This window comes from Mytilus galloprovincialis, chromosome 2 (assembly GCF_965363235.1).
Source record: "Mytilus galloprovincialis chromosome 2, xbMytGall1.hap1.1, whole genome shotgun sequence".
NCBI classification, from domain to species: domain Eukaryota; kingdom Metazoa; phylum Mollusca; class Bivalvia; order Mytilida; family Mytilidae; genus Mytilus; species Mytilus galloprovincialis.
In genome coordinates, this window is record NC_134839.1 from 98,073,141 (window position 1) to 98,096,113 (window position 22,973).

Consider the following 22,973-nt stretch of genomic DNA (forward strand, 5'->3'; position numbering starts at 1 on the left):
TTTACACTGTAATTTCGGGGCCTTTTATAGCTGACTATGCGGAAAAGGCTTTGCTCATTGTTGCAGGCCGTACGGTGACCTATAGTTGTTAATTTCTGTGTCATTTTAGTCTCTTGTGGAGAACTGTCTATTTGGCAATCCTACCACATCTTCTTTTGTGTAATCAATGAAATTTTGTAAATGATTTAATGACTGGAGAATTTCAGAAAAGGTATCAAAAATCAAAGGTACCTTTAGACAGGACATTTGTTTTCTAGCCCGGCTCATTCTTTTTTCCCAAAATTCCCCCTTTTTAGCTCACCTTGCCCGAAGGGCCAAGTGAGCTTTTCCCATCACTTGACGTCCGGCGTCCGTCGTCCGTCGTCCGTCGTCTGTCGTCCGTCGTCCGGCGTTAACTTTTACAAAAATCTTCTCCTCTAAAACTACTGGGCCAAATTTAACAAAACTTGGCCACAATCATCATTGGGGTATCTAGTTTAAAAAATGTGTCCGGTGACCCGGTCAACTAACCAAGATGGCCGCCATGGCTAAAAATAGAACATAGGGGTAAAATGTGGTTTTTGGCTTATAACTTAAAAACCAAAGCATTTAAGGCAAATCTGACAGGGGTTAAATTGTTCATCAGGTCAAGATCTATCTGCCCTGAAATTTTCAGATGAATCGGACAACCCGTTGTTGGGTTGCTGCCCCTGAATTGGTAATTTTATGGAAATTTTACAGTTTTTGTTTATTATCTTGAATATTATTATAGATAGAGATAAACTGTTAACAGCAATAATGTTCAGCAAAGTAAGATTTACAAATAAGTCAACATGACTGAAGTGGTCAGTTGACCCCTTTAGGAGTTATTGCCCTTTATAGTCAATTTTTAACCATTTTTCGTAAATCTTAGTAATCTTTTACAAAAATCTTCTCCTCTGAAACTACTGGGCCAAATTAAACCAAACTTGGCCACAATCATCATTGGGGTATCTAGTTTAAAAAATGTGTCCGGTGTCCCGGTCAACAAACCAAGATGGCCGCCATGGCTAAAAATAGAACATAGGGGTAAAATGCAGTTTTTGGCTTATAACTCAAAAACCAAAGCATTTAGAGCAAATCTAACATGGGGGGTAATATTGTTTATCAGGTCAAGATCTATCTGCCCTTAAATTTTCAGATGAATCGGACAACCCATTGTTGGGTTGCTGCCCCTGAATTGGTAATTTTAAGGAAATTTTACAGTTTTTGGTTATTATCTTGAATATTATTATAGATAAAGATAAACTGTAGACAGCAATAATGTTCAGCAAAGTAAGATTTACATATAAGTCAACATGACCAAAACGGTCAGTTGACCCCTTTAGGAGTTATTGACCTTTATAGTCAATTTTTAACCATTTTTCGTAAATCTTAGTAATATTTTACAAAAATCTTCTCCTCTGAAACTACTGGGCCAAATTAATCCAAACTTGGCCACAATCATCTGTGGGGTATCTAGTTTAAAAAAATGTGTCCGGTGACCTGGCCATCCAACCAAGATGGCTGCCACGGCTAAAAATAGAACATAGGGGTAAAATGCAGTTTTTGGCTTATAACTCAAAAACCAAAGCATTTAGAGCAAATCTGACATGGGGTAAAATTGTTAATCAGGTCAAGATCTATCTGCCCTGAAATTTTCAGATGAATTGGACAACCCATTGTTGGGTTGCTGCCCCCTGAATTGGTAATTTTATGGAAATTTTGCTGTTTTTGGTTATTTTATAGATAGAGATCAACTGTAAACAGCAATAATGTTCAGCAAAGTAAGATTTACAAATAAGTCAACATGATTGAAATGGTCAATTGACCCCCTAAGGAGTGATTGTCCTTTATAGTCAATTTTTAACAATTTTCATAAACTTTGTAAATTTTACTAACATTTTCCACTGAAACTACTGGGCCAATCATTATAGATAGAGATAATTGTAAGCAGCAAGAATGTTCAGTAAAGTAAGATCTACAAACACATCGCCATCACCAAAACATAATTTTGTCATGAATCCATCTGTGTCCTTTATTGAATATTCACATAGACCAAGGTGATTGACACAGGCTCTTTAGAGCCTCTAGTTTATTTTTCTATTATTTTTAATAACACATAGATAATTTTAGCGCTTAAATGTATATTATGTACATTCATTACTATAAATTGCATATTTGTTTTTCGTTCATATTTTGTACATATAGATAAGGCCGTTCGTTTTCTCGTTTGAATTGTTTTACATTGATATTTCGGGGCCTTTTATAGCTGACTATAGGGTATGGGCTTTTCTCATTGTTGAGGGCCGTACGGTGACCTATAGTTGTTAATTTCTGTGTCATTTTTGTCTCTTGTGGAGAGCTGTCTTTTTGGCAAACATACCGCATCTTCTTTTATTGAAATCAATAAATTTTTATTAAAAGATTTAATGAATTTCAGAAAAGGTATCAAAAGTCATAGCTAGGTACATTGGGACATAACAGTTGTTTTTCTAGCCCGGCTCCTCCTTTTTTTCCCCAAAAATTCCCCTTTGGTTTCTATTAATTTTAATAACACATGGATAATTTAAGCGCTTATCTGTATAGTATGTACATTCATTACTATAAATAAAGTGTATTTGTTTTTTACTTTCAATTCTCACATTACTAATCAATCCACGGGCCAGCGGTCATTGATATATTATACAGACTCTCTCAATTAATAAACTCTGTGACCGCCATGGATAGTTAACTTGAAAATGATATCAGATAGAAAATACTCTTTATTCGTAGTAATGTATGTTCAAAGTATAATAAAGAAAACGTAAACCGGAAGTCTAGTCTAACTTAAAATTTCGTCCAATGTCGGAATAATATCCGGACGCTTTTTTTCTCGTTTTTCTCCCAAAATAACTTAATCTGAATAATCATATGAATGGATGACAAATGCGACTATGCCATGTACCTATAGGACATAGAGGCATGATGATTTATTTATTGTGAAATGAAGAGAAGCGACACACAAAATGAGGTCTTCTCGTTTAATAGAAGATAGAAGATACTTTCATCACTTTATCCATTTTGAAACAAAAAACGCATGTGAAGGTATTCACGGAAACTATGACTGGAAACTATGAATAGTCCTTGCGCACGCAAAAATCATGATACGCATACCCTGTGTATTATTTTCATGTAGCAGTACATGTTGTTTACCTTCAGCTGTACTTTCTTTTTGTCTACCGTTTTTAGCTCACCTGGCCCGAAGGGCCAAGTGAGCTTTTCCCATCACTTGGCGTCCGTCGTCCGTCGTCGTTAACTTTTACAAAAATCTTCTCCTCTGAAACTACTGGCCCAAATTAAACCAAACTTGGCCACAATCATCATTGGGGTATCTAGTTTAAAAAATGTGTGGCGTGACCCGGCCAACCAACCAAGATGGCCGCCATGGCTAAAAATAGAACATAGGGGTAAAATACAGTTTTTGGCTTATAACTCAAAAACCAAAGCATTTAGAGCAAATCTGACGGGTAAAATTGTTAATCAGGTCAAGATCTATCTGCCCTTAAATTTTTAGAGGAATCGGACAACCTGTTGTTGGGTTGCTGCCCCTGAACTGGTAATTTTAGGGAATTTCTGCTGTTTTTGGCTATTATCTTGAATATTATTATAGTTAGAGATAAACTGTAAACAGCAATAATGTTCAGCAAAGTAAGATTTACAAATAAGTCAACATGACCAAAATGGAAACTATGACTGGAAACTATGGAAAAAATTTTTCGTAAATCTTAGTAATCTTTTACAAAAATCTTCACCTCTGAAACTACTGGGCCAAATTAATCCAAACTTGGCCACAATCATCTTTGGAATATCTAGTTTAAAAAATGTGTGGCGTGACCCAGCCAACCAACCAAGATGGCCGCCATGGCTAAAAATAGAACATAGGGGTAAAATGCAGTTTTTGGCTTATAACTCAAAAACCAAAGCATTTAGAGCAAATCTGACATGTTGTAAAAGTGTTTATAAGGTCAAGATCTATCTGTCCTGAAATTTTCAGATGAATCGGATAACCTGTTGTTGGGTTGCTGCCCCTGAATTGGTAATTTTAAGGAAATTTTGCTGTTTTTGGTTATTATCTTGAATATTATTATAGATAAAGATAAACTGTAAACAGCAATAATGTTCGTCAAAGTAAGATTTACAAATAAGTTTATGACTAAAATAGTCAATTGACCCCTTAAGGAGTTATTGCCCTTTATAGTAAATTTTTAACATTTTTCATAAATTTTTGTAAATTTTTAGAAAATATTTTCCACTGTAATTACTGGGCCAAGTTCATTATAGATAGAGATAATTGTAGCAACAAGAATGTTCAGTAAAGTAAGATCTACAAACATATCACTATCACCAAAACACAATTATGTCATGAATTTATCCGTGTCCATTGTTTAATATGCACAAGACCAAGGTGAGCGACACAGGCTCTTTAGAGCCTCTAGTTTTAAGTTGAGCTTCTGTTTAAAGGGGCCAAAATGTAGCATATTTTTTGATGTAAAGAAAGTTTCTTCACAAAAAGATTTTCATACTTGATGAAAATAAATCTTTGCTTGCTTTTTCTTTTGTTCTATCCTTTTCGACGTGTTAAACAATGTTTTAAGTAAGATATAAGCCTCTATATATATAACAGTTCATTCTGTAAAATATTGGACTGTTATCGGCTTATATCCTAACTGATGTTCACTTGAGTGTTCATAATATTTTCTTATTGTGACGTCTGAAAATTGCGGTTTTACAATTGCTGTTAAGATCTTGAATAGTTCATGTTACTGAAATGTGTAATTTCCTTGGACAAGCGAATGTTGTGAAACAATCATGCTTAAATGTTTATAGTTATGATTCGTCTGAATGGTAAGTTGTCATAATCGTTGGCTACCACCCGTACTGATATGTCCAGTTTAATGCTAGTGTCAGTGCGCGTTTCATGCTTTTGTCGAGAAGAGATCTTGACATAAATAGGAAATCATACTTAATCAGCATGTGTTTGTAAGATCTACTATTACTACATCCCAATTATTGTCACGTAATCCAATCGTATCTGTTTGGTCACACATACAATTTTGTAAATACGACTTAACTATAAACAACTGCTATACAAGTGGGGAGGCTTAGCAAGCTATAAAATCAGGGTTAAGACTTAACTATAAACAAATGATATACCAGTAGAACCTATAATACTAATACCAGGTTTAAGTCACCATATTCTTCTGAAAATACAGATACAAGCCAGAAATTTGACAGATGTTTTCTATTGCTTGATATAGTTTATTATTTAGTTTTGTTAGGTTTTATGTTTGGACTTCCTCTCTTTAATCTATCTTTGAAGTTTTTTACTTCAGTTTATTTACAGTAACTCGAGTTAGGTCGGTGAGTTGTCCAGGCAACTTTTTATCTCGTGAATAACGATCAGTTCTGGTTTCATGTTTTGCATTAAACAATAATTGTATTTCTCAATTTTTAGACAACTGAAATGTACAAGGGTGTCAATCCACAAGAATATGTTTGTGTCGTATATTCTGGCAGCCATACTTTGGATGTCTTATTATTTATCCAGTGCCCTACATCCAGACGTTCTTCAAGAAAATCCAGTAAGTAATCAGTTTACCTAGTTTAAGTTTATGCAATTTATCCTGCAATTGGGTGTCCTACTATACAGATACAGCCCTACAGATATCGCTATGCTGTATCTGTATACTATACAGATAACGCTTTAAAGCTCCACCCACTGCCGGACTGAGTATTGTTTGAACCTGTGTGAACTCAGAATGTGTATTCCAGTTGTATTCTAATGACGATGACAATTGTCGATTTCAAAACTTGAATGTGTATGATTGTGTTACAAAATCAACCATGTCGATTTCAGCATGCATGTTTAGTGAAAGTCAAGTCTGAAGCGTAGGACAACTCGTACACTTCTGTTTCAAATTTGACAATGTTTTGTTATTTATTTTTACTGTTGAAATTAGTTGTTATGTTAAAATAGATAATTGTTCACATTGAGCGATGTATTATTGATGACCATTCGAGATTCTTTTTTTGCGAAACCCGTCTTCAGCGTAATGTGTGATTTTGATATTACTACGCGGGTCTCAAGGGATTACAAATCGAAAATCAATGCTAAATATGTTAGTTTTTGTGTCTTTCAAAACACAAACAATATACAGAATTAATTGCAGGATAAAGACAATAACTGTTTAGTGTCTTTAAATATCAGCTGTATTTGTACTCGGCTCGAAACAGGTGTAGTAGCTCGCTAAAAGCTCGCATACACCTTGTTTCCTAGCCTCGTACAAATACAGCTGATATTTAAAGACACTAAACAGTTATTGTCTATATATGCGTGCTGATGTGGCGTAATTATATAAAGCAATCTCCAATCAATCCATGCAATACATACAAACTTAGAAGTATATGTCTAATAAACTATGAGAAAAAAAGAACATCTACGTTACCTTATTCAAAGTCTGCATAAATCGTCAAGATAATTATATAATTATAATACGATTTCTAGCAAAGATCTACATGTACGATCATCAAATAATTCCTCAATGGAAAAAACATTGAATTTAACCTTTAAAACAAACGACAAAAGTACTTTTGTTGGACAGACAAATTGAGATATGACATAATTAGTTTGGTTTAGAGCTCTATCTGACACACTCAATATCGTCATTACAGACTACGGAAATCATGTTTAAGTAATACTGTTCTATATGATACTCATCGTTGAATAATGGCGAACGAAAATGAAAGTCAACAATAATTCATCGATATTTGAATTTCTCAGATTTGTTTAAAAAAATATAAAAAAATGTTAATATGTAAAATCCGAAAGAAGCGAAGTCGTTATGTGTCAATATGGTACCCGGTAAAAAAAAAAAGTTTGTTTCCAGTTTTTGGAGAAAAAAATAATTTGTTTTTGATTCTGAGAAAAAAAAATTGTTTGTTTCACCCTCAGCTGCCACTATATGTAATGCTAAAATTGAAAAAGAAAAAAATTGTTTTCGACTTGTAGCGAAAAAAATAGATTGTTTTTCGCCGCAGGCGAAAAAAAAAATTTGTCCAGAAAAAAAAACCATAGCCCCCCCCCCCCCCCCCCCCCAGAAAATCAAATGGTTGCTGCCTTACGTAGTATCGTCAAATCAATTCGTTCTAGTGACTCGTAATCTTGTGCAGACATGCCGAATTTGGTCGTTCTCATAACTTGTGAAATTAAAGTAATGTCTGCGAATACAATAGCATTGTAGTACGGGTGTACAAATAATACTCATAATGAAAATGCAGTTGAAATTCAGTTGGTAGGTTGTTCTGTTATACAGTGAAAGGGATATTTCGAAAAATATCGATCGATTTAAATGGCACAAAATAAACTTGTACTATTAAGACATATTACCCCTAACTTAGGTCATTAACTTACGATTTAAAAGTTATAAGGAACTGCACATCTTCAGATCTTATTCAAGATCCAAAATAAATTAACACGATTACGTAATAACAAATATCAAATGTAAAGGGGAAAAAAATATCTAGGACTTATTTTTGCTTTAATTCGAATTAAATATGATATATATATATATATATATAAACGGATCTGTGTTACTTATTTTAATTAGATGAATAGAAATGTATGTACATGCTGTGATTTTATTCTTTCAGGTTTGGTGCAGACTCCTACATATTCTTGCTCAATATGCGACCTCATCAAATTATGCTTGGATGTTTTGTGAAGGGCTTTATCTTCATACTATTTTGATATTAGCATTCATCAACGAGAAACACGTGCTTATCCTGTGCATTGTAACAGGATGGGGTAGGTTAAATAAGAATTTATAAACCCACGCATTGTCTTTTTTTTTTATGATAATTCATATGTAATAGCGGGATACGTGATATAGATACAATGTCATTTCCAATTACTACGTGGTTAAAATAACTACCCTATAAAACACGATAGTTTGTAGCTTTAGTAAAATCAAACGACTATGGTATCAAAGCACATATATATTGACATATCACTAAAATTTAAACGACGACAAGGTATTTGAAAGCATAAGCACAAATCTCATGCGTGAGAGAGTGTGATTAATCAGTGTTTTGTCATCAAAAGCAAGTTCACACTATAATCATTTTGTTTGATGTCAACCTTTCAACATCTGTAAACATAGAATAGTATACAATTAACCTAAATGTGCATCATCTATGTCAATAGTTTCAACATATTTTATTGTTCAAAATGACAAGTGGATTATCAGTGCAAATCACATGAACATTGTAGCCTGGTTAAACTAACTCTATAATACTTTTACCCATCCTCATCCTGCTTTGGCGGATCCAGCCATTTTAAAAAAAGGGGGGGGGGTCCCAACCCAGAGTAAAAGGGGGGGGTTCCAACTATATGCTCCCATTCAAATGCATTGGTCGTCCAAAAAAAGGGGGCTCCAACACCCAACCCCATCCCCCCTGGATCCGCCACTGTCCTGCTTTGAATAGCAATCAGTTAATATAAAAAGGAACATAACAAATATACAGAAATCATCTTATTATAATGCATGTGTAGTAATATTACTATTGTTGACTCTAATACTCAAATTACAACCATATCCGACATATAACTATCGGTAGCAAGTTTAAAACTACAAAAATCGTTCAAAGATTTCAGTCGTCCAGAGAATAAAACGGATGATCCCAACATAGAAATAGGTACATCTCAACTAAACAGGTTATAAATAAAGGCAACAGTAGTATACCAGTGTCCAAAAGTCTTAAATCGAACGAGAGAAAACAATTCCGGGTTTCAAACTAAAACCAAGTGAACACATAAACTACATAGGGAAACAAAGGAACCATAGAAACACTGAAGTGCAACAAAAGCAAACGCCAATTAACATACATAGAAACGGACTATTTGATAACAAATATATATCTATTTAGTCTTCAAGCAATTGTTCCACTACCAAATTGTCTTTTCTACTTACTGATACACTTTGTACAATCAAAAACCTAATAATAAATTGTCCAAATAAGGCCTTTGAAAATAGTGAAATTAATTAAATTTGGAATGTCAAAAATCCGTTGGAAGTACTTGATAAATTGCATGCTTATATTAGTGATATCTGTTCAAAGGTTTGATTTTTCTACCCTATATACCACTTTGCCTCATATTCTTATTAAGAATAAAAATACACACCTTATAAAACGGGCATTTAAAAAGTAAAAAAGCGAATACATATGATCAAACTCATTTAGGTCATTTCTTTTTTAGTAACAACAAACAAATTAAAGAACTATGTAAATTGGACATGCAGTGATACTAAAACTGACCTCGAAATTTGATTATCTAACATTTTTGTTCGCTTTGAAGATTCCGTATATCGTCAAGTTATCTGAATTCCATTGGGGACTTACTGTGCACCACTTATTGCGAACCTGTTTCTGTATTGTTATAAGTTACAATTTATGACTAAAATCAGCAAAGCCTCCTTTTACCTGTATAATAATGGTTTTTGTGGATCGAATCAGTCAATCAAATGATATACCTTTGTTTCACTTTCAATGTTGATATTCTTTTCCTTTGAATAACGTTGATATTCTTTTCCTTTGAATAACGTTACACGGACAATTCATGCGTTATCCATCTCTAGCTAAGGGGTTAAATTGAAGTTTACATTGATACGGACTTAATAAGGTCGAATTATTCACTTACAAGTGAATAATTTATCATCAATGTTTCTTAGCTTGTTTTGAAAAAAATGAACAATAATGGCTGCTAAAAGAAAAAAAAATATTTGACTCTTTCACTTTCATAAATGATTGAACAAAAAAAATCATAAAACTTTGTTATATATCTCGTACCTATTGCTCCTTTAAAAGATTTATTGAAATGACATATTTTTTGTTGTAAATTTTATAATTTATCTAACATTTGTTTGTTGATTATGGTAAGTTTTTCATAGGTATGAAAAACATGTCTGTATATTTGAATCATTCATCTTTTATTGTAGTTTTTAGAAGACAATTATTGTCCATTGTTTGATATGGGACCGCTTTTACGTGTATACTTGTGATGTGTTGTTGCATCAAAGAATCTAGTAAATTTGAATACAATTTCCATGTAATACTGGCTCTCTCTAAATGCGGCAAGAAAGAATCGGCATCAGCTCATCCATTCAAGACGTTTTGAGAACTTGGGGTCTGGTGTTGACGCCATGTTAATTTTGAAATAACAAAAGCGGATGGCGTATGTGATCCATGATAAAACTGATCGGTTCCTATCTCTCTATTTATTTAACCTAATGGGAAAGCCAGTTTTTAACCAATCGAATGGAATTCTTATTCGAAAGTTATTCAATAAACTATGGCTAGATTATAATAGGAATATACTATAGTTGTTAACGTGTTAGCATATTATTTATCCCTGACTTCAAATTTGTTTTTGACCTGACACTTGAAAGACTCTTTATCCATCAAAATTAAGAAAGCTCGACTTGCAACATGTCATTTAAAGAACTGTCGTAGAGTTGTGCATGTAGCAATAGTTATTCAACCAGCAGAGAACATTGCACTCTCTTTATGCAACCCAAACACTCAGATCGTACGTCGCTGCGTAGTATGATACATCACACACACCAAACAAACACACACTTTCAAAATTTGATTTACTACTGGATTGTGCAGTAACTGCCAGTTTAAAAATGATCAAGATCAATTCAGTCGCGAAAAATTAAAGTAAACTTTTGTCATGTATTGGCGTCCAATGAAAAACTTCGAACTGAAGACAAATTACTTCTTATAATATGGTATGCGGTCATAACTATTCAATATGAATTTTAGTAGAAATCTTTGTATTACAAATTCGAAGAACCTGTGGTGAATGTGACCATGTTGAGCATTTCTTTTTGATTGTTCAGAAAGATCTCTTGTTTTGAATATCTTTTATCATTATTAATTCTCTTTTAGTTGTTCCAATGATACAGACAGTCATTTACTTTGCAATACGTGTCACGTCATCAGAAATTAATAAGTTGTAAGTGTTTTTTTCCAAATTAGTATATTTTACGCGATACTTCTAGCAAAATACTTTATGACAATCAGGAAGCCTTAAAATAACAGACTGATGCAACATTATTGAAGCAACTGATTTTATATGCCTTTATTCATAAAAAGCTAATGAATGACATCAGTACAGAGATAACAACCATAACTATTTACAATATTTAAAAAAACAAGGAGAGAGGTTACAAAAGTCACTAGCCAGGAAAACAAAAATATTAATATTTTTTATAAATCAACAATGTTTTTCAGGACTGGTTTTCGTCTTCTTGACATAAGTTCAGAGAATTTAACTGTATTATGTCGTTGTACAAAATTGAAGGATAAATTCTCTGTACGTTTTTGATAAAAAAAAAAGTACATTCAATTATATAGTGACATTTTAAAAATACTTACAACAACGCAGTAGCAAAACAATTGTCGACAGTTTTTATATAATAATTGCCACCTTCATGGCCGAAATAATATAATGGTATATATTGAAAATCACTACAAAAATGTTTGATATTAACACATATTAATGTTTGCATAATTTTTTTTTAAGATGTTGGCATGGGCAAACGAATCTCCAGTGGATTTTCTTAGGACCTATTGCTTTATGGCTTGCAGTAAGTACAGTTATAATGGTATTGATGTTTTATCCCATTGTTTAAACCTCGGCATAATTCATTTTAATGTCAAATGGGCATAACGATATGGTACATACTAGTAGTAATAATATCGCTGAATATTTGTACAGTCGTAAAAAATTTAAAGAATCTACTTGTAAACTTGACATCTTATTTTCCCTGTCATTTTAATGATTCGAGCTCGTATAGGTATATTGTATAAGTTGTGATACAAGAAAAGAAAAGAGATGGTTCAACTATATATCTTCGAGAAGAATGGCCTACTTGGTTATCAATATTTTTTGAAAAGGCGTACGTCTCCGTTGATGTTAATCACAACTTTTCAAAAACTATTTTTATTGGTAAATATTTTGTCTATTTCAGTTAAATACGTTTTTCCTAGTGAATATTTTGCGTATTCTTTGCACAAAAGTCAGCTCAATGAGGCAGTCAAATCCACTTAGGTATGTATTCTTTGTACAAAAGTTAGCTCAATGAGTCAATCAAATCCACTTAGGTATGTATTCTTTGTACAAAAGTTAGCTCAATGAGTCAGTCAATTCCACTTAGGTATGTATTCTTTGCACAAAAGTTAGCTCAATGAGTCAGTGAAATCCACTTAGGTATGTATTCATTGTTACGTACAAAAGTTAGCTCAATGAGTCAGTCAAATCCCCTTAGGTATGTATGCTTTGCACAAAAGTTAGCTCAATGAGTCAGTCAAATCCACTTAGGTATGTATTCTTTGTACAAAAGTTAGCTCAATGAGTCAGTCAATTCCACTTAGGTATGTATTCTTTGTACAAAAGTTAGCTCAATGAGTCAGTCAAATCCACTTAGGTATGTATTCTTTGCACAAAAGTTAGCTCAATGAGTCAGTCAAATCCTCTTAGGTACGTATTCTTTGCACAAAAGTCAGCTCAATGAGTCAGTCAAATCCCCTTAGGTATGTATTCTTTGCACAAAAGTTAGCTCAATGAGTCAGTCAAATCCACTAAGGTATGTATTCTTTGCACAAAAGTTAGCTCAATGAGTCAGTCAAATCCACTTAGGTACGTATGATTTGTACAAAAGTTAGCTCAATGAGTCAGTCAATTCCACTTAGGTATGTATTCTTTGTACAAAAGTTAGCTCAATGAGTCAGTCAAATCCACTTAGGTATGTATTCTTTGCACAAAAGTTAGCTCAATGAGTCAGTCAAATCCACTTAGGTATGTATTCTTTGCACAAAAGTTAGCTCAATGAGTCAGTCAAATCCTCTTAGGTACGTATTCTTTGCACAAAAGTCAGCTCAATGAATCAGTCAAATCCCCTTAGGTATGTATTCTTTGCACAAAAGTTAGCTCAATGAGTCAGTCAAATCCACTTAGGTACGTATGATTTGTACAAAAGTTAGCTCAATGAGTCAGTCAAATCCACTTAGGTACGTATGATTTGTACAAAAGTTAGCTCAATGAGTCAGTCAATTCCACTTAGGTATGTATTTTTTGCACAAAAGTTAGCTGAATGAATCAGTCAAATCCCCTTAGGTATGTATTCTTTGCACAAAAGTTAGCTCAATGAATCATTCAAATCCACTTAGGTACGTATTCTTTGCACAAAAGTTAGCTCAATGAATTAGTCAAATCCACTTAGGTACGTATTCTTTGTTCAAAAGTTAGCTCAATGAATCAGTCAAATCCCCTTAGGTATGTATTCCTTGTACAAAAGTTAGCTCAATGAGTCAGTCAAATCCCCTTAGGTATGTATTCCTTGTACAAAAGTTAGCTTAATGAGTCAGTGAAATCCCCTTAGGTATGTATTCTTTGTACAAAAGTTAGCTCAATGAGTCAGTCAAATCCCCTTAGGTATGTATTCTTTGCACAAAAGTTAGCTCAATGAGTCAGTCAAATCCCCTTAGGTATGTATTCCTTGTACAAAAGTTAGCTCAATGAGTCAGTGAAATCCCCTTAGGTATGTATTCTTTACACAAAAGTTAGCTCAATGAGTCAGTCAAATCCACTTAGGTATGTATTCTTTACACAAACGTTAGCTCAATGAGTCAGTCAAATCCCCTTAGGTACGTATTGTAAATGAGTTTATATATAAGTCATACAAATCTTCTCATTTAATTCGACCAAAAATGTTTGATGTAGATTGTACTGCGTTTAAATGTTTGATGTAAATAGTGCGTTTAAATGTTTGATGTAGATTGTACTGCGTTTTAATGTTTGATGTAGATTGTACTGCGTTTTAATGTTTGATGTAGATTGTACTGCGTTTTAATGTTTGATGTAGATTGTTCTGCGTTTAAATGTTTGATGTAGATTGTACTACGTTTAAATGTTTGCTGTAGATTGTACTGCGTTTAAATGTATAAGAATGACATACATTTCATATTTCTATCTGCACTCTGAAAATCGTTAAAATTACATTCGTGTATATTTTGTTCTTAAGTGAGGTTAATGGCATATGGAAAGATGGATGGATATCAATTAATGTCTGTAAATGTACAAACAGCAAAAATATATGCAAGTATCAAGACGTATGCACTGAAACTTTTTTAAAAGAATATAATAGAAAAAAAGATGATAAATCATTATAAAGAAAGATAATTGTGTTACAACAATAAATTGCCAGTGTCTTATTTTTATCAAAAGAAATAATACATTCTGTTATAACATAATGACAGTTATGAAAATATATTGCAATAGTTTAATAAACACATTTTAGTAATACATTTTAATTTTTAAATATTACGTTTTTGCATATCCTTAAAGCATTTGAACTACAGTTGGTAATATTCTATTTTTGCTATTTGCAGACATACCCTCAAGGCAACACTGATATTAATTCCACTGTTGGGAATCCAATCTGTTGCAATTCCATTTAGACCTGTAGGCCACGAAGATTTTCTTTATGCTTACAATATAGTGTCAGCTATTCTTGTTTCCTTCCAGGTGAGATTTAAAATCATGATATTTTATAAATGCCAAGCTATTAAAGATATTTTATAATGTCTACCAGTAGTCAGCACTTCGGTGTTGACATTAATATCAATTATGTGGTCATTTTTATAAATTTCCTGTTTACAAAACTTTGAATTTATTGAAAAACTAAGATTTTCTTATCCCAGGAATAGATTACCTTAGCCGTATTTGGCACAAATTTTGGAATTTTGGACCCTCAATGCTCTTCAACTTCGTACTTATTTGGCTTTATAAATATTTTGATATGAGCGTCACTGATGAGTCTTATGTAGACGAAACGCGCGTCTGGCGTACTAAATTATAATCCTGGTACCTTTGATAACTAATTATGTGTCCCGTTATTACTGATATCTGATACTTCATAATGTGTCCAGTTATTACTGATATCAGATATTTCTTTTTGTATCCAGTTATTACTGATATCTGATATTTCTTTTTGTATCCAGTTATACCTGACATCTGATAGTTTACAATGTATCCAGTCATTACTGATATCTGATATTTCATAATGTGTCCAGTTATCATTCATATCTGATATTTCATTATGTATATATATAAAAGAAGATGTGGTATGATTGCCAATGAAAAAACTCTCCACAAGAGATCAAATGACATTAAAAACTATAGGTCACCAAAGGCCTATAACAATGAGCAAAGCCTTAATCGCAATATGACAAAAGTAAAACAATTCCAACGAAAAAACTAACGGCATATCTGTACAAAAAAAATGAACGAAGAACAAATATGTAACATATCTCATAATGTGTCTAGTTGTCACTGATATTTACCATGTATCCAGTTGTTGCGGATACATCATAATGTCACCGATAACCACCATGTGTTCAGCTGTTCCCGATATTTTGCAATGTGTTCAGTTATCCATGGTATTTTGCGATGTGTTAAAATATCCTTGACATTATGCAATATGTCCATTCATCTTACAATTCAAAAATAATTCGACTTACTGAAACACTAGTTTAACATAGTGTGTGCTGTACTTAATCTGCTTTAAAATTCAGATTTTGATAACTGAAAGGAAACGAGTTTTCTCGTTTGAATGGTTTTACACTAGTAATTTTGGGTCCCTTTATAGCTTGTTGTTCGGTGTGAGCCAAGGTTCCGTGTTGAAGGCCGTACATTTACCTATAATGGTTTACTTTTATAAATTGTTATTTGGATGGAGAGTTGTCTCATTGGCACTCACACCACATCTTCTTATATGTACAGATATGTATTCAAATTCTTACCAAGATAAAAACCATGACTTGCCTTATGACGCGGGCTTATGACACAGACTCGTACTCGTAATGATTAAATAAATTTACTGGTTGAAGAAGCAACACACAAAAAAAAAAATAAGAGCAAAGCATACAACTTACAAGCGCCTGTACTATATGACAGTTTGGGGATGTATAATTGCACGAAATCAGCCATGTTATGAATACATTCAAAAGATAATACTAAACATTGATTTTTTGTGTGTTACAGGGATTTTTTGTTTCGCTCCTGTTCTGTTTCTTTAATGGTGAGGTAAGTCCATTTAACATAGTTCAACACTCACAATACACAGAAATGAGAAGATGTGGTATGAGTGCCAGTTAGACAACTCTCCATCCAAATCACACTTTGTAAAAGTACGGCCCTCAACACGGATTCTTTGCTCACGCCGAACAGCAAGCTATAAAAGGACACAAAATAACTAGTGTAAAACAATTCAAACAGGAAAACAAGCGGTCTAATATATATAATAAACGAAAACACTAATGAACCACATCAAAAAATGACAACGACTGAATAGGCTTAACATGTCTTTTTAATAAGAATCCGTTCTTTTGATAGGCTGACAGTAACTGATAAGAATTCCAGAAATAAGATTTTGCTTCCTAATGAATTTGATATTTATGATAGCAAGTGCCCCCAACCGCGTGACAATCACAACAATGCATAGGAAATCAAACGAAAGATGATTTGGTACTGTGATATAAAATTAATTATTGCATAAATGAACTCACTTTTAAACCTTAATGTTCGTGTGAAGATTTTTTATCTTTATTTGTTATACATCCATGTAACGACGGTCGATTAAGTAAGAGCATGACCATTGCAACAAAACTTAATGATATATGAAGTATATAAATCCCATGGAATATTTGTTCACTTGCAAACTATCATTTTGAGCGATATTTTCAGGTAAATAGTGCCAATTAGAAATTAAAAAGGCAACCTCTAGAGGTCATAGTAATGATCATGCATCATTTTTTTTTTATGTTGACGAATCAACACCTTTAGCCCTCATTAGGAAGAATACAATATACTATAAATTGGCAAAAATGAAAATAACATTATCAAGCAGAATAAAATGGCTTTTGCAATGGGTATAACCTATATAAGGTTTGAGTTAAATTATAAATGACAGGAATTTTATCGTAGTGCAACAAGTTTCCAGAAGATTGTATACCTATACTTTGTAATTGTTTTTATTTGTTTATATTAAGGTCATTCTACTTCTTAAAAATCAGCTTGGAGTTCATAGACAGCGAAAAATGAGTCGTTCAGATACAGCAAGAAGTTTAATGTACTTTCAGTTATCAAATAATAATAACGCGTCTCGACCAAGATTGTCGATTTGCAGTCATGTTGTTAAAACAAATGATGAAACCGGTGTTAAACTTGTAACTGAAACCGGTGTTAAACTTGTAACTGACACAAAACCAGACGAGGTAAGAAAATGTATACACATGAACTATGTTTCAAATTTTGCTTGTTTGATAAATTCAAAAAAATAATAATATAAACAATATTCGTTTTTCCTCATTTTATAAAATTCACTTTAGGAAGTGTTGATATAAAAATGAGGAGATTTGGCATGTTTGGATCGGGTGGTTTTTTTTACAAAGCATGGTTTGTCTTAATCCTGAAATAAGATATTTCAAATTGTATCTTAAATTTGGAGAGGGGAATACTAGATTAAAAGATAGAAAAGTTAAATGTTTTTACACTATTCCCATAGGAAAGAAACAGAATTAGATTTGAAGTATGATTTTCAGCATCCACATCTGATTTACATCACCCGTTCAGTAGATCGTTTCACTATCACACTGAAGCCTTTGACTGTAGCATTCGAATAAATTTCTCCGAATATCCGAGTCTCTGGAAAGATGTATCCTGCAAGGAAAACTATAAGTCTACACGTAATTCACGTAATCAAAGCATAAAACTGAATAATAACTCGCAGATCAATTATTTACATTAACCATTTTTTAATCAATTAGCAAATTAGACTATGCCGAACGAATGAAACAAATACCATGTGTCAACTAGAGATCATGTACAGAATCATATGTTATTGAATGAATAAACTCCTTTGGTATTTGGTATTTTGTGTTAAATGTATAATTGTTTTATATATACTACTAATACGCCAATGATTCTTTTTCAGAAACCTCCAGACCAATTTATTGAAAGCAATGTTTAGACTCTTGACAATAAGTTTACCAAAATTATGAACACTATGTACATGTTATAATGTGTACGTTCTGAAACACAAAAGACAGAAGCCATTGTTGTCAAGCATACAAACCTACTTAAATATATGAAGACAAATACTAGAAAAAGTTGGAATGAAGTGTATAATGTCTATAAATGTCTCAGAACATAATAGCCTATATAAGTGTATGCTTCTTGGCTTATATACCAATATTGATGACAAACGCAAAACATGACGGTTGTTGTCAATTATGCTTTTAAAAGCAAGAAATTTGAAACTGCAGTGCGAAAATCTAAGAAGGCAAGATTTAAAAAAATATCATGAATGTTAATATAAAAGAGACCATAGTAAAACTAAGAAGGTTATATTGGGTTATTCTAGAGGTGGTTAGTTTATAAAAATAAGCAATAAGATGTTTAGATATGCCTGCAGTGATACAAGCAGTGAAAAGTAAAGCTGTGTTGAGAATGTACTTCGTATGCCTACAAGTTCTCATGTTATCTGGAGGATTGCGTCCATTGTCTAAACCCAAAAAGACTATTGAATATAGTGTATATGACTATAACCAGACATAACGAGTAGGATTTTCTCTAAACGTTAAAATATACCTATCTAAGATTGTATATACTTATATATGTCTTATATATGGGGAAAATCAAGGCACTTTCTTCTCAAAGCTGATTTCTATTGTATCAGTAAAATAATGAAAATTAAATGACATTTCCGAAAAGTTATCATTTTTTTTTATTATGATAGATAATTAAATTCATGGCGAAGAACTAAAACCTAAAGGAAACAGGAACATGAGTGGGGTTGTGAAAACGATTTATTACTAAATTTGGAAACGAAAGTTACGAAATGTTTGCCGAAATATGAATAAGAAAATTTCGGTATGGTCGGTAAAGTAAACAGCGTTAACAAAATAGGAGTCTATAATGTTATACTGTAGTGAAGACATGAATTCCACTTTGCAACCACGTGTCCAAACATAAATTACTTTACAGTCGAACTGTTTCTGAAACAGTTTCAGAAACAGTTTTTTGATCCAACACAAAGAGTTACGAAATAATGAAAATAAAGTTGTGAAAAATGTTACATGTTGAAGCTTATTGTTATTGATGTTATTGAAATGCATAATGACAAAAACAAATGGTTGATATTATACAAATACAAATACAAATACAAATATTTTATTGGCACAAACACAATTACAATAATTGGCAAAGGCCCATATTACAGTGCATTACAACAATGAATACAGCATACAGTTACTAGTATTTAAATATGTTATAATTAAGAAGCTAAAATCTCGTTTCTATACATCAGACATTTATATATATAAGAACTAGTCACTTTCAGGACTTTTAAAGAATTACTATTAATACAACTATTAATATTTAGCTGATTTTCACTACAACATGTAGGAAGTATATTTAATATCTTATTTTTAAAGTTAAATCTATAGTTTGAAAAAAATTCACATTTCAGTAAAAAATGATTTTCATCTTCTACCTCACCTGATTTACATACATTACAAACTCGTTCGTCAGTGGCTAAACCTAAATATCGCCCCTTTTCAATAGCAAGATTGTGTGCACTCAATCTAATTTTACACAGAGATGACCTTTCTAATCTATTACTTAGAACATCAACATAAGAACTACGCTGCTTTGAATTATGAAATTGTTGATAAAATTTTAGTTTTGATGAATCATGAATTTTTGATGATTAATCCTGTGTGCACTGATCAATCACTCGTTGTTTAATACTTGGTAGATATTGTTTAATAGAAAAGTTTCCCCCAGCTAGGTTTGAAAATCCTAGATTGTTAAAAATAGAATAAAGTTTCTTTGTCCAGGGGTTATTTTTTTCAGTTGCCAGAAAAACTTTGGATATAAGTGTGTTTTCAGACCTTAAAATATGATCATAAAACTTAATACAAGAAAATGATATTTTTGAGCATAACGGTAGCCTGCAAAGTTCAGCTCTACAAGCAGCATTAATTGCTTTACAATGAACACCTAGAATTTCTTTTATGAATTTCATATGGAATTTTTCCAAAATGGAATTGTCTCCCGAATTATCAAAAACACCCCAAATCTCACTACAATACAGCAATATGGGGCTTACTAATGAATCTAATTTTTCTAAAAGTTTACAAGGATTATCCAATCCAATTGTTTTCTTAATCTTAAAACATGCTTTCCTAGCTTTTTCCATTAGTAAGGATACAGCCAAGTTAAAGTTGCCATTACACTTTAACATTATTCCCAAGTAGCAATATTTGGAGACAGTTTGTATGACATTATCATTATAGAAAAACTCATTTAGATATGTTTTACCATTAGAGTTAAATACTAAAACCTTTGATTTTTTAACATTAACCTGTAGCTTCCAATTTGAGCAATATGTACTAAGAGTATTGAGACTGGCTTGCAAACCAGTTTTGCTTTCTGATAGTAATACAATATCATCAGCATATAATAAACAATTTACAGACAAATCACCAACTCTAACTAGTTCACAGCTACCATTGAATAAATCTTTTACAACATCATCAATAAAAATATTAAAAAGTGTGGGGCTTAAAACATCCCCTTGTTTAACACCTCGCTCTGAAGTGAATGCAGTACTAAGACCATTTGAAAATTTAATTCTAGTGGTAGTATTTTCATACATTGCAGAAAAAATATTAAAAAGCTTTTTAGGTAAACCTGATTTCAAAAGTTTATAAAATAAGCCTACTCTCCATATGGTATCAAAGGCTTTACATAGGTCTATGAAAGCAGCAAATACTTTCTTCTTTTTACTTTTATAGTGATCAGTAATGCTTTTTAAAGAAAATATGTGATCAGCAGTTCTACAATTTTGTTTAAATCCTATTTGATATTGACTGATAAGAGATATGTTATTAACAAATTTCAGTAATCTTGAATGAATGACTCTATTAAAAAGTTTTCCCAAGTTAGAAGTGATAGAAATGCCCCTATAATTGCTAGGGTCCATTTTGCTTCCAGATTTGTGTAAAAGGACTAGGATTTAGATGGGAATTGGCCAATATTTAGAATAAAATTAAACAGCTTTGTGAGAGGATTTAATATAGCCTGACCTCCATATTTAAGCATTTCATTTGATACCAAATCCATTGCAGTACTTTTCCCATTTTTAAGAGCTTTGATAGACTTAATTATTTCATCTGTAGTGATATCTACGTCTAAATTGTTATTAGATGGATCATTATCTATATTATCTTTTAATTGCTGGAAATGTTCCATTATGGTTTTATGGAAACTACTACAGTTATCATCACTTTTGTTTAACTTTTTAAAGAATTGAACAAAATTGTCATGAGGTATGTCCTGAAAGGAGTCAGCATTGTCATGCATTTTATCCAACTTATTTAACATTGCCCAAAATGATTTTGGATTCTTTTCAATATTATCATTTATATCCTTACAAATTTTTTGTTTATACATTTTTTGTTCATGTTTACAAAGTCTTCTGAATTTTGATCTATATGTATAATATAATTTCCTATATTGTCCATTGAGTGGATTTTTATTAACTAGTTTCTCATAGCTTTTAACTGTATTTCTTAAGTCAGTACAGGAATGTGAAAACCATGGTTTCCTGTTTGATTTTTTCATTTTTTGTAAGAGCTTTTTATTAATGAACTTAGCTGATTGTTTAGCACAGTCTAGTAAAATTGAATTAAATGACTCGGTAATCGAGTCACTGTCATTAAAGCTTTTGGCTATAAAATTTGCCAATTTATTTTTAAACATTTGACTTTGTATATTTTCTGTGTATGAAGCAATTGCTTCATCAGTCCAAAGAAATTTACCCGGCAAAGAGTCTAGTTGGTGTGAATCACACGGCACTGATAAAAAATTAGCAAACATTGCACAACTATTATATGTATATACATTATGAATTTCCGCCGTTTTAGCATATTTTATTTGTAGGCAGCTATCACTTCTTCATCCCTTGTCTAACTTTATATACATATTTCTATTTTAGGGAGGAGGTATGTTTTCACACATGAAAACTATTTGTCATTTGTAATATTTATGTATATTTCATTATTTATTTTATTTTGCTTTTTGTTAAATTGTAATGTTTCTGTGTTGTTTTTGTTCAATCCGAATGATTGGATTTACCTATTAAAATTCTTGCCGTCTTGTCGTATCTTGTGAATCGAGCATCTAGAGGTTATTTGACAGAAAAATGGCCTGTCATACTTTTTTTCTATAGACTTTTTGATTTTATTCATAAGGAATATTTTATGTTAAATGTAATGAACTCAACACTGCTTATATATATATCAAAAAAATAGATGTGGTATGATTGCCAATGAGAGATTCTCCAGAAGAGAGTCGTATATTCAGAAGTTCGTGCATCTCGGGTTCAGCACGTTGTTTTACAGTCACCGAATTACATATTTTTACAACCGGCACGAGGAAAAGACTTTCTAACACTTTATGTTGATTATTCTTAAAGATTCAAATACTTCATGCTTATTCAGGACGAGAGGTTTTAAATAATTATGTTTCTACAGAGAGTTCAAATAACCTATAATGCCATGACTAATTTTCTCATTTCTTTCCAATCATTCGTAACACTGAATCCAAATTGTGTATATACCCTTTATAGAGAAATTCTTTCTACAAAGGTATGCTGATTGATAAAGGAAATGTAGGGTATACATTAATAAGACAAAAATCAAGCAAGCAACGCAACATGCATAGCCATTACGGTTTACAACATCATGAAGGATAACAACAAGTGTTATTATAAAAATAAGGATATATGGTATGATTGCCAATG

The 22,973-nt window shown here is 32.2% G+C and overlaps 1 protein-coding gene across 1 annotated transcript in view; it reads left to right on the forward strand.

Annotated features, from left to right (window-relative positions):
* Positions 1–22,327, forward strand: part of LOC143065040 (calcitonin gene-related peptide type 1 receptor-like) — an 85,195-nt gene extending 62,868 nt beyond the window's left edge. The window contains exons 5-13 of the mRNA XM_076238337.1: positions 5,495–5,621; positions 7,690–7,843; positions 10,990–11,056; positions 11,627–11,690; positions 12,075–12,154; positions 14,494–14,629; positions 16,148–16,189; positions 17,155–17,379; positions 18,099–22,327. Of these exons, the coding sequence (XP_076094452.1) occupies positions 5,495–5,621; positions 7,690–7,843; positions 10,990–11,056; positions 11,627–11,690; positions 12,075–12,154; positions 14,494–14,629; positions 16,148–16,189; positions 17,155–17,379; positions 18,099–18,134 (931 nt within the window). The 3' untranslated portion in view covers positions 18,135–22,327. The remainder of the gene's footprint in view (positions 1–5,494; positions 5,622–7,689; positions 7,844–10,989; positions 11,057–11,626; positions 11,691–12,074; positions 12,155–14,493; positions 14,630–16,147; positions 16,190–17,154; positions 17,380–18,098) is intronic.
* Positions 22,328–22,973: the final 646 nt, after the last annotated feature.